We start from the raw sequence: 11883 nt of genomic DNA on the forward strand, positions 1-11883 counted from the left end.
AGGAATAGTGAGGGCATAAAGAGGGAAGGGGGTGCTGTGCCAACTCAAAGTCAGCAGGCAGGGAAGGCTGGCTGAGGCTGGGGACTAGATGGGTGAGGCTCGGCTCCTCAAGGAATGGAAGAAGACAAGGGCCTGGGGTATGACATGCCAAATCCAAGTGTCTGCAGAGGTCCCAGGGGTTCTGGCGGGGCACAAGGCAGCAGTAGAGGAAGGGAGTTTAGAGTTTTTTGGGTGAGAGGGCAGGGGTGCCATCACAAAGACAGGACCCAATAAGTAATAAACTCCTGTACACATCTGTTTCATATTATAAATACACATTATATACAAAATAATGTTATAAAATGTAGAAAGGTCAGTGCTTCTGATTCTTAAATTATTGAAATACTAGACTCCAAAATAAACTACAAAAAAAAACAAACAAAATAAAAACTCATATTATTGATTTCTGAAGACCAGCTTTGAGGGTGGTCTGGGGCAGTAGTGGACCAGAGCCCAGGCTCGAGGTCATGGAGGTGGGCTTGAGGGAGGAAAGGGCGCAGGCGGTCGCAGCACCTGATTTCCCCCTCAATGGAGTTTCCAACATACTGCCCTGAGTGCCCCAGTTAGGCCTGGCACCCTTGGCTGGTGGGAGGGGCAGGCCCTCTGCCTGTCTGCTTATAGGAGCCCAGGGCCAGAGGGTGATAGAAGCCGAGTAGACCGACATTCTTGCCCAAAGGACCTAGACCAGAGAGCCAGGCCCGCATGTGGTAGTTGGAGGCATGGGGCAAAAAGTACTCCCCTCCCTCAAGCACTCACCTCACCTGCAGGGCAAACGCCGCCAAGAGAGGCACCCAGTGGTTTTCCAGCCCACAGGAGGCCCTGCCCTCACTGGCCCCCTCTCTCGTTTCTGATTTGGGCCCAACTGTCGCCATGGAGCCTGGGCCAAAGGCACTTTTGGAAACACGGATGCCAGTGGAGGCCACAGCAGCTCCAGGCCCCATGGGGCTACTGCCACTCTCTCTGGAAAACAGGCCGGAGCCCCAGAAGGAGCCCCCCAAAGGCCACTGCTGGCAGGGCAGGTCCCAGTGGCATCTCTCCTCTCCTCTGTTCCCCTGGCTGGTGCAGCTGCCAATCTGATGCCAGACAGACACCCAAAGGTGTGGAAGGGTATTGCATCTCTTGGCAAGTTCACAGTCTGTCCGGTTCCTGCCATTCCCTCCTCCTCCTGAGAGCAGCACGTTGCATATGAAAAACGTCCCATCCAGGATGCAATGTAAACAATGCAGAAGGAAGGTCCAGCCGCGGGGCTGAGCAGGGATATCCAGGTAGGTTCCTGCCTTATACCTGGGAGCAAGCAGAAGGCAGGGAAACAGGTTACCCTGGGCATGCGCACTCCCTCCAGGCCCTCCCTGGGCCTCCCTGGGAGAAGCCGACGGGGCAGGCAGGGGCCAAGAGCAGGTGGGGCAGTTCTCCCCAGTCTTCAGCCCAACACACACGGGCTTGGGAGCTTGTGCTCATGAGCTTGTGCTCATGAGGTCAATAGAGGAAGCCAGTGGGAAGGGGCAGGAGGGGCACAAGGGATGAGGGGCTCCCTCATCCATCAGAGGCTGGCAAGCAGTGCCATATGGCTGCCCAGCCCAGCACCAATACAGCAGGAAAGGACAAGACCAGGCTTGCCACCATGGTTTCTGTTTCATGCCCTTTGTGGCAATGAGGCCAGTAGGGACCCAAGGCAATGAGACCAGCAGGGACCAAATGGATCAGGGATCCACTGAACTTGGCCTGCCAAGGCAGGGTTCCAACCTACCCTTCAGGAAGGGCCCATGGGTCAAGAGGGACCAGGCCACTTTCCCACCCACAAAAGCCTGGAGGGAAGGCGAGCCCGGCACTCACCTCCGTGGCAATGACACATTCGTTCCTCTCCTCTGATATCAAACACACAGACTGGTACATGGAGTCCCTGGGGGAGCATATCGCTGATATCCGACACTCTGGCTTTTCACTGAGGGAACATAAGACAGGTGTGTGAGGGCAGGACGGGGAGAGGCTCACGGGGAGGGAGGACCCTGAAGAGCCAAAGGGCACCTGCAGGCTGGTTCTTAAGGAAGACACAGGGGCTGGAAGTGCCCAATGCTGGGCTGCTGCGGGGGGGCGGGGGAGGGACACTTAGGAACAGGCCCCTAAGAGAGCCACAGGCCTCCCAACCTCACCAGAAGGGTCTGAGCCCTGCAAAAAGCCAGTGTTGCCACTAGAGGCAAGCCACACTATGGAAAGATAGAAGTCACAAGAGACACCCTAGGGACACTTGACATGTGTGAATGAACAAATGAATGAATGGGAGGGAAGGACAAAGGACCCCTGGCAGAAATCCTACTGGAGGATCTTCCTGTCAGTAGCAAAACCCCAGCTGCTTAACTGCTTCCCACCTGGCCTAGGAGGAGCCCAGGCAGAACCATGTCAGGCCGGTGGCCAGGCCCTGGGCTTCCAGGCGCCACTCACCTGTGTAACCGCAGTGGCGCCTTCTCCCCTAAGCTCTTGTCACTGTGGGGAAACTTTCCTGGCATGGTCCCCCGCCCCAGGGGTCCTGGGGCCAGATTATAGTCCAATGTGTGGTTTTGCTGTTTGCCACAGTTGGACTTGTCCAGGCCACAGTCCACTTCCAGCTCCTTCTTCTGGTTTGTGTTTTTAAGCTGGGCGGCAGGAATCAGGTTGTCCTTCTGGAAGTCCGACAAGTTGTTCATGGCCTCCCTGCTGCCGTCGTCTGGCCGTCGAAGCCGCAGCTGCCGCACAGCCACTGCCACCATGCCCAGCAGCACCAGCAGCACCGCCAGCCCCACGCCCAGGGAGACGGCCACCCAGGGGAAGCTGGGCGGCAAGCCCACGGGGAACTCGCAGCGGCTGCCCACAAAGCCATAAGGGCAGTTGCACACGAAGGTGTCTGTGGAGAGGTCAGTGTAGCAGGTGGCCCTGTTGAAGCAGGGACTTGAGGCACAGGCATCGATGGATGTCCGCACCTCACAGCGCCGGCCAGAGAAGCCGGCAGGGCAGGTGCACATAAGCCCACTCTCCAGGTCATGGCAAGTGCCACCATGGGCGCAAGGGTTACGGGCACAGTCACTGACGTGGCGTTCACAGTAGGTCCCCGTGAATCCAGGACGGCAGCGGCACATGCGGCTTGGACCTCGGTTTAAGCACTGTCCCCCTGTGAGGATGCAAGAGACACAAGTCAGTGATAGCCTGGGAGCCCCCTGGGGCATGGGGTGGGAGCCCCATTCCAGGAACATGCTCAGGCCCTTCTACCTCCACGTGCAGAGCCCACTACAAAGAGAACTGCACAGAGTCAGGAGACCTGGAGTTTAGCATGACCCTGATTCTCTAGGCCTCAGTGGGCTCATGTATTAAAATGACTAGCATCTTACAAAGCTTTAATGTAGACTCACACAGATAGGCTTGAGTTTGGACCTCAGCTGTCTCTCTGGCCTGAGATCTGGTGCTTGCTGCTTAACCATGTCCCTAAGCCTCAGTTTCCCCATTTGTTAGACTGGAGTAGAATGCTAGCCCCTTCATAGGATAGCTAGGAAGGTGCATGAAGTCAAGAGCCCATGCTTGGTATACAGTTAATGCTCAGATAAGTACAATCGTGATTGTTTTACTTCATCTTCACAACCACATGAAGGACAGAGGACAGGTGTTATAGTTTCCATTCAGTGATGAAGAAACGGCAGTGCCAGAGGCTTCAGTGAGAGAGCAGACTCCCTCTCAGCCTTTCCCACCCCTCTCCAGCTCCTAAGCGCTGCCTGCCTGCCTGCCTCACAGAGGGTCACCTGGGAGCCAGATAGACAAGGATTACCAACAGGCTTTGTGCCTCGGAAGGTGCAAACATTCAAGATGCCTCATGCTACCTCATGCTCTACCTGGGCACGGGGCAAGATGAGGCCTCCAGGAGCAGGGCTCTGACTGAATCACTGCCTCCTTTGAGGAGAAACACGAAGCCTCCAACATCCCTCTCTCCAGCTCAGGACTTCCTGGGGAGGGTCAGAGGCCACCCCAGCCAGGACAGCGTTCTGACATGGGAATAGGAATGGAAGCTGTGCAGGGTGCACACCACCCCTGCTCCTAAGGCCTGCGTGCTACTAACCAGCTCCGCTTCCACAGCCCCGCCCAGCTGATCAAGCAAGCTCTTCGCCCTCCGGAGCAGATGGGGGGCCAGAGTGGCAGACAATGCCTCGCTCCTCTCCTGACCCTCCCTCACCAGAAGTCTCTCTCAGCCCCAGTACCAGTCCACCAGATTAGAAGGGCAGCAGGACATACCGTTGGCACACGGGTTGCTGGTGCATCTGTCCACTTTCTTCTCGCAGTTGGAGCCGGTGAAGTTGGGGGGGCATTCACAAGCATAGCTGGCCCCCTGGTTGCGCTCCCGGCAGGAGCCCCCATTGAAGCAGGGGGAGTCAGCACAGCTCAAGGTGCTATGTTCACAATGCAGGCCATAGTAGCCTGGGGGACACAGGCAGTGGTAGCCATCCTCCTGGTCCTGGAGAGACCATAAAGGAGCCAAAGTCAGACCCTGGGGGGCAGGGATGCATGACTGAAGGCTGGGCCCCACCTGCCCACAATGCCTGTCCATGGCTGTACATCCACTGGCTGCCTAGGTTAAGGATGCCCACACACCACCTGACACCTCTGTCTTCCTGAGCTGGTCTGGGCCTCACCTTACAGCTGCCTCCATTGCGACAGGGGTTGCTGTCACACTCGCTGAGCTCCAGCTCACAGTCCACACCAGTGTAGCCTGGGCGACAGGTGCAGGTGTAGCTTCGCTGCCCACTGTTGGAGCACGTTGCCCCATTCTTGCACGGGGAGTGGTGGGTGCAGTAGTTGAGATCTGCAGAAACAGGAACCAAGCAGGTGAGCAGGGCCAGGGAAGGCACTCACCTCTAGGCTCCTTGCAGTCCATGTTTGCCCCCATGTTTGGCTCAAAGATGCCTCAACTCAAAGTCTCCCAGGCCCAAACATCCTTCCTCCACTACCGATAAAATCTTTTCTTTCTTTTTTTTTTTTTGAGACAGAGTTTCGCTCTTTTTGCCCAGGCTGGAGTGCAATGGCTCGATCTCGGCTCACCGCAACCTCCGCCTCCCGGGTTCAAGCGATTCTCCTGCCTCAGCCTCCCGAGTAGCTGGGATTACACGCATGTGCCACCACCCCAGCTAATTTTGTATTTTTAGTAGAGACGGGGTTTCTCCATGTTGGTCAGGCTGGTCTTGAACTCCCGACCTCAGGTGATCCACCTGCCTCGGCCTCCCAAAGTGCTGGGATTACAAGCGTGAGCCACCGCGCCCGGCCTTTTTTCTTTCTTTCTTTTTTTTTTTTTTTAACAGAGTCTCGCTCTGTCGCCCAGGCTGGAGTGTAGTGATGTGATATAGGCTCACTACAACCTTTGCCTTCCAGGTTCAAGCGATTCTCATGCCTCAACCTCCCAAGTAGCTGGGATTATAGGCATGCGCCACTGTGCCCGATTAATATTTGTATTTTTATGGGGTTTCATCAGGATGGCCAGGCTGGTCTCGAACTCCTGACTTCAAGTGATCCACCCGCCTCGACCTCCCAAAGTGCTAGGCTACAGGCCATCGCACCCGGCCTAAAATTATGTTTCTTAAAGCACCTTGAATCACCTATGACCAGTGCAGTCAACCAAAAGTGAAACAACACAACTGGAACTGGAAGACGTCCGTCCTGCCAGGGAAACTCACAAACTGCCAACCCAAGTAGGAGGAAGATAAGGAAGAAGAGCGGAGGGCAAGGCCACATGTTGGGGAGGAAGTCAGAAAAGGCGTCATGGAGGAAGGGCAGCTGAGATAAGCCTGGAAGTAGGGATAAAATTTCAACAGGTAGAAATGGTAGAGGAGTGATGTGAGCCACCATAGGCAGTGATCGGGCACTTTTTAAATGAAGAGGTGTTACAAGGGCATTTTGAAATATAAGTATTTGTTTTTTTATTTGGGAAGGACAGGGAGGGAGAACCAGACAGAGTAAATATAGGGCCTGCAAGTGCTGTGTTTGCATACAATGAGTATATGACTGTGTCACCTGGGAGCAAATACGGTGGAGAGGGAAGGGAATGAGCAGGAACCAGATGCGTGAGTGTTGGGGTGGGGATGGTAGTAGAGGGACAGACACACACACACACACAGAACACAGGGACTGAATCTCAAGACCCTTGTTGACAGTGAGTCAGGGCCTAGGCAATTTATTTCCATCCTGGCAAGCCCTCCGCCCACCCTACCCAGGGCTGCGCTGGTGTCTCTGGGCAGCAGGTGCACCCATTTGATCCTGAAAACGGGAGGCACAGGCTGCAGCTGGCTAGCGGGATGCAAGAAAAAAGGCTTCCTCCTCCCCTAAGGTTGAGACTGAAAGGCCCCTGTAGAGCCAGAGAGTGACTACCCCTAAACACCAGGTAGAGACCGCATGGGTTCAGGCAGGTGGTAACTAGCTAAGAGCAGGGGAGGCCGTTTGTGCCCACACCAAAAAGTCGGTTAGATGCCACTCCGCCCAGAGGCCCAGCTCACCCACAGCCTCAGGTGGCCAGTGGGCACACCCCACCAGACAGCTGTTTAGGGGAGAGCTGCTCAAACAGCCCTGGAAGGTAAGCAAACACTCAGGGGGTTAATAGGTAACTACGGGGTAGAAAGAGGAACTGAAACTGGCATCCTCTCTCTTTGGCCTTGCTAGGATTTCTGAGTGCAACCTCCAGGCTGCCGACCTTGTCATCCTCCTGGGTTCTTCAGTCACCCTGGCTCCACCACCCCCTGCCTCCGCACCTGGGGAAGGACCCACTGCCTCATTCTAGGCAAGTTGTAAAGATCCTTAAAACACCCTAGATCCTTGGAAGATCATGGGAAAGCCAAGTCTGCAGTCACCAAGTAAGAAGGATCCAGGCAACAAATCGGATTTCCACCCCCCAGCTCCATCTCTCCCACCCACTCTGCATCCTCTCTTCACCCTGACTCACCTTGGTCACAAAACAGGCCTCCCCAGCCCTCATCACAAGTACATTGCCAGGGAGTGCTGCAGGTGCCGTGGCGACAGCCATTGTGGGGGATGCATTCGTTACACAGCCGGCCCTGCCAGCCTGGGCGGCAGCTGGGGAACAAGAGAGAGGCAGAGTGAGGTGAGAGGCCTTGGCCAAGGGAGGGCTCCCACTCACCACTTCCTGTCCCCTACTCACAGGCACTCTGCTGGCTTGCTGCAGTAGCCATTCTGTTCATGACAGCCCGAAAGACAGATAGCTAAGGGAAGAACACAGAGCTGGGTGAGGCTGGGATGCCAAGGACTCTTAAGCTCCATTCTCCCCTGCTGGCCCTGGGGGTCCCCTAACTCTCCTGGGCCCACTTCCTACTCCTGGCCTCCCAGAGGAGTCCTGGGTATCTTAAAGTGAAATGATGGCACAGGGAAGGAGAAGTCAAGTTGAATGGAATGTCATCATGGGCTTCTTGTGGGCTTTGGCATGATGGGAGGAGCACTGGGAAGAGAGAGGAGGTCTGAGGCTAAGCCTACCCTCAGCATCCCTAGGTGTCCCTGAGGCCCAGCTAGTAGGAGGCCCAGACCCGCTCTTCAAGGGAGACAAGCCGTGACCAAGAAGCTTCACTGTGTTTGCTCAGGGGACCCTCCCCTTCCACACAGGTGGGAGCTTGGCTGCTTACGCTGTTGGCAGTACTCCCCAGTCCAACCCGGCAGGCAGGACAAGTTGCCATCTGGCTGGCACACATAGTGGCCGAAGTGGTCATTGCGCTTCTTGCACAGGCGGGAGCAGTTGTCTCCATAGTAGTTGTCACTGCAGATGACCCGGTAAGAGTAGCGCAGCCTTGTGAGGGTGCTGGTTTGCTCATCCAATAACCAGTTCTGACCCACAGCTAGGGAGCCCTGGATGGCGATCTTGCTGATGAGTGCATCTGGTGGCAAGGCCTCTGAGGGGGCAGAGGGTCGGGTCAGGGAAGGGTCGCCAGTCCCCAGGGGTGCCAGTGACGGCTGGCCAATGTCCTTCTTGGCTGTGATGATGGTGATCAGCCAACAAATCAGCCCAGTTATCCAGATGACCCCCACCTGCCAGCAAGAACAGGCCAGAGAGACCCAAAGCCCCGCTCTGTAGCTGCCCTATGTGTGTGCATGTGCAGGGGGCCTGATAGTATTCAAAAAGGGGACAATAGAAGGATGTTAAGATATCCCAGGGTCTTGGAGGCAGATAGGGAGGGGAAAGAGGAAAAGAGGTCAAAATGGACAAAAGAAAAAAAAGAGAGAAAAGCTCCCCAGGCTAGGAGGACCCTGGGAGCAGGGGGTCCTTTGGTGCCCATTCAGGGGTTCTGCCTCCAGAGGTGGGTAATGGTTTTCTTTTTTCCTTTTCAAAGTGAGAATTGTTGTGCTGCTGAAATATCCTTTTCCTCTGTGTCAGAACAACATCCCAAAGCCATTATTCCCTTTCCAAAGGAGCGGAATTCGCGAAAGGTGTAAAATACAGGAAGGGGCCCGTCAGCGGCGCTGGCAGCTTCAGCCTTTCTCACCGCCGTACTCCCCGCGTTCCCACGCCAAAAATAACCCGCAGGAAACGCAATTGTGCTCTGAGTCCAGGCAGCGAGCGGAATCCGAGCGTCCAGCGCGGGGCGCAGCTCCAGGCCCAGCTAAGCGTCCTGCCTCCCACCCCCAAGCCCGCACTTCCCCCGCCTAGAACAGATTAACTCTTTCGGCGCTGCGCCGTGTCGCCCCCGTGTGGTGGCGGAGCGAGCTACTCACCTGGCCGCAGGTCGTCTCCTGGTGCGTGCCAAGCTTCGATGATGAGTGAGAAGGTACCCTGGGAAAGGGGGTGGGGGGACGGAGAGATGGCGAGATGAGCAAGCCGGGAGAGGTGGGGGTGCCTTGCGGCAGCCTGTCTAATTAATCTAATTGCAGGATTCAGTTACTGCGCCCGGGTCAACATAACCCGGCTGCGCACAGTGTAGCGCTTGAGCAGGGAAGGCGAGAGGAGAACCCCCGGTAGAGAGAGGGTTGAGGGACGGGAGAGTGTGTAAGCGAGAGCCATTGAAGGAGGGGGTGGTAGGGTACCGCACCAGAGTGGTAGGTAATGAAAGTCGTGTCCCAAGAGCTGGGGACGGGAGGACATAAACTGGGAAGAGGCAGACTGGTGACAGCCTTCTCTGGGATCAGGTCCCAAGAGAGAGTCGGGAAGAAAGAGCCAAGAGAGAATGCATCCTGGGCTTTTTGGGGGGGGGGGGGGGTGTGCAAGGAAATCTGGGGAGGGGGCTTTGGTCCCAGGGCGCCTCCTCTCTCGGCTTCTGCGACCTCCCAATGCGCCCAGGCTGTGCTCACCGGCCAGGTGAAATTGAAGGGCAGTTGGAGAGGGTTGCGTCCCCCGCCGCTACTGTCGTCCCGGACAGCGAAGGAGTTGGTGCCCAATACCGGCGTGGAGACGCTCCCAAAGGTGCAGGGTCCGGGCGAGACGACTGCCTGGAAGTGCTTAAGGCAGACGCGGAAGAAAGTCCGGCAGCCGGGCTCGCAAGGCCGCCCACTGGCCAGTACGCCGCGCTCGTTGACGAACTCCTGCAGCTGCAGCTGGAAGACGCCGGAGCCGGCCGCGCGCTATTGCACAGGGACCGAGGGAAGGAGGGAGGGGACTGGTCAGCTCAGCTGGTGCCCGGGGCTCAGGCCCAGAGCGCGGCAGAGGGGACGGAGAGGGCGCGGGACGTGTTACCTGCTGCCAAAGTGCCACCAGCAGCAGTAGCGCCCAGCCAGAGGCGCTCCAGGACGCTGCCGCCATCCCCTGGGGCGTCGCTCTCTCCACCCGTGGGCCCTGAATCTGGCTCTGTTCGCGACGTCGCTTTCCCGCGCGTCCGCCAGCCGGCGAGGTCCCTGAAAAGAGGCGCTCCTCTCGGTACGCTGCTCTCCCTTGGCCTTCTCGCTAGCTCCGCTGCAGCTGCCGCGGTAGGTAATCCAGGTGACTGCGGCTGGGCGGCGACAGCGCAGAGGACGTGTCTTCCGTCTAATCCTGGGGTTGCAAGCGGGCTAGAGCCGGGGTACGCTGCACCAAGGCGGCTGGGGCTGCGGCTCTTGGCCTCGTGTTCCCGGCCTGCGCGCAGCGCCGCTACTGAAACCTGCGCGCTGGGAGCCTTCCTTATATATATTGGCTCCTCTCCTCGCCGCCTGTCACTCAGACTCATGGTCATTCTCCCCTCCCCTCCCGGCCTCTAGCAGCTACAGGCCCAGCGCCGCCCGGAGGGGGCCTCCGCCCCCGCCGCTCCCCCCTCCCCGTCAGCCAGTCGGGCGCAGGTTCCCGCCCCTCCGTGCAGCTCGCAACCTCTAGGTTCTCCAGCTCTGCGCGTGCCGAGGTGACCAGTCCTCCGCGATGGCGGGGTTAAGGGCTGAGACCCTTGCCTCCGGAGGATAGAGGGGTTGGCCGGTAATGGGGCAGGAGGTGAGCGGGTGGTTCGGGGATGGTCTTGGGGGCGGAGACACTAGGTAGTCGCTGTAGGCTGTACGTCCGCAGCAGGCACTAGTTACCTAGTGTTCTAAAGCAGGTAAAAAGAACTTAAACCTGGAATGCGAAAACCAGCGCTAGGGAAATCCGATCTCGTTTTCCTTCCTGGACCTTCGGGACCCCTTGTCTCATCGGCCCCCAACCTATGAGTGCCCACCCTACCACGCGTCCCCACCGCAGCAGGGAAGCCAGCAGAAGCGTTAACCTCTCCGTGGCCACTCTGAGCAAGGCTAGGGGCTAAGGGTCTAAGGCTCCGGGCCCTTTCTGTGCACCTGTTGGGCGTCTCCCTCTCTAGCTGCGGGGGCGTGCCCAGCGCGTGCCTTCTCCCTTCTGCCCCCTGCCAGGGCTTGGCGCGTGCCGGAGACCCAGACGCGTGGTCCCTGAGGTGGGGGAGGGCGGGGCGTGGTCCCGGAGGTAGGAGGGGGGCGCGTCCTCAGCTGTATGGTAATGAGGTTCTGGCCCCGCCTCCAGCGCGTCCCCTCACCTGGGTCCCGCTTCAGTTCCTGCGCCCACTGCCTCCCCCCACCCCAGCAGCCCCAAGCCCCTGGCTGCGCCCTGTCGCTCCGCTGGGGCAAGAAGGAACTCTCCTGACGCCAGAGTTGGCTCAGGCCACTGGAGAATCAAGGTGAGGGACTGAGGCCGGGTCGGCCCGGGTCCTCGCCTCCTAAGGCGGGATGTGGGGTGGAACTGGAGGTGTGCGGAGCTGTTTGAGTTTCAGGTGGCTTCACAAGTCTCGCCCGCGAGGGTCCCCCGGGTGGCCCCACTCCTCCAAGCGGCAGCAGCACAGCTGCTTTCTCGGAACCCGGCGTGATCCCCGGAGGCCGCAGACCGGGGAGGGCCGGTTTCTCCCAGTCTCGGGGGTGCCGGGGAGCTCTCTCTTTGCGACGCTGAGGACGGCGGGGGCCCTGTGTCTTCAGCTGTCAGCCCGCCCGCGAGGTGATGGCTGTAGTCGGGCGATAAGATCAGCGCGGGGGGGAGCCGGGACGCTGCGCGAACCCGGGGGAGGCGGTAAGGGTGGGGGAGCGGCGAGGAGCCCAACAGCTGCCAATGCCGAGCATGGTCTGATTTTTTTTTTTGACTTGGGTGGTGGTGGTGGAGGACTCGGGGGCGGGTGGGGGGGGGGGAAGGATGAGAAACAAGAGGTTGGGAGCGTGGGTTGGGGGAGGGGCGAGGTGAGGAGACGGGCTCCGGGGTCCCCCACGCACGGCCACCCCTCCCAGTCACCATCTGGCGCGAGCGGGTTGGCGTGGGGAACCGAGGTGGGGCGGGGCGGCAGATGGGCCCAGGCTGCGCTCGGGAGTTAATGTAGGTTATGGGCAGGCGGAGTCCCAGGCCCGAGGGAGGGGGAGTCCGGGGCGTGCCTCCCGGCGCTCCTGGCAAGTGGGCTC

General features: G+C 58.5%; 1 protein-coding gene across 1 annotated transcript; it reads right to left on the reverse strand.

The window, feature by feature from the left end:
* Window positions 1-274: 274 nt before the first annotated feature.
* DLL4 (delta like canonical Notch ligand 4) lies at window positions 275-10112 on the reverse strand. Its single transcript, XM_003900793.4, has 11 exons — window positions 9713-10112; window positions 9331-9600; window positions 8758-8815; window positions 7674-7937; window positions 7199-7259; window positions 6983-7113; window positions 4689-4858; window positions 4291-4510; window positions 2479-3181; window positions 1873-1981; window positions 275-1323 (listed from the first exon to the last, which is right to left on the reverse strand). Exons 1-11 carry the CDS (start codon window positions 9776-9778, stop codon window positions 1318-1320), a joined length of 2058 nt encoding a protein of 685 aa, XP_003900842.1. The 5' UTR covers window positions 9779-10112; the 3' UTR covers window positions 275-1317.
* Between the last annotated feature and the right edge of the window lie 1771 nt (window positions 10113-11883).

The sequence above is a fragment of the Papio anubis genome, chromosome 7 (assembly GCF_008728515.1).
Source record: "Papio anubis isolate 15944 chromosome 7, Panubis1.0, whole genome shotgun sequence".
In the NCBI taxonomy this organism is placed as follows: domain Eukaryota; kingdom Metazoa; phylum Chordata; class Mammalia; order Primates; family Cercopithecidae; genus Papio; species Papio anubis.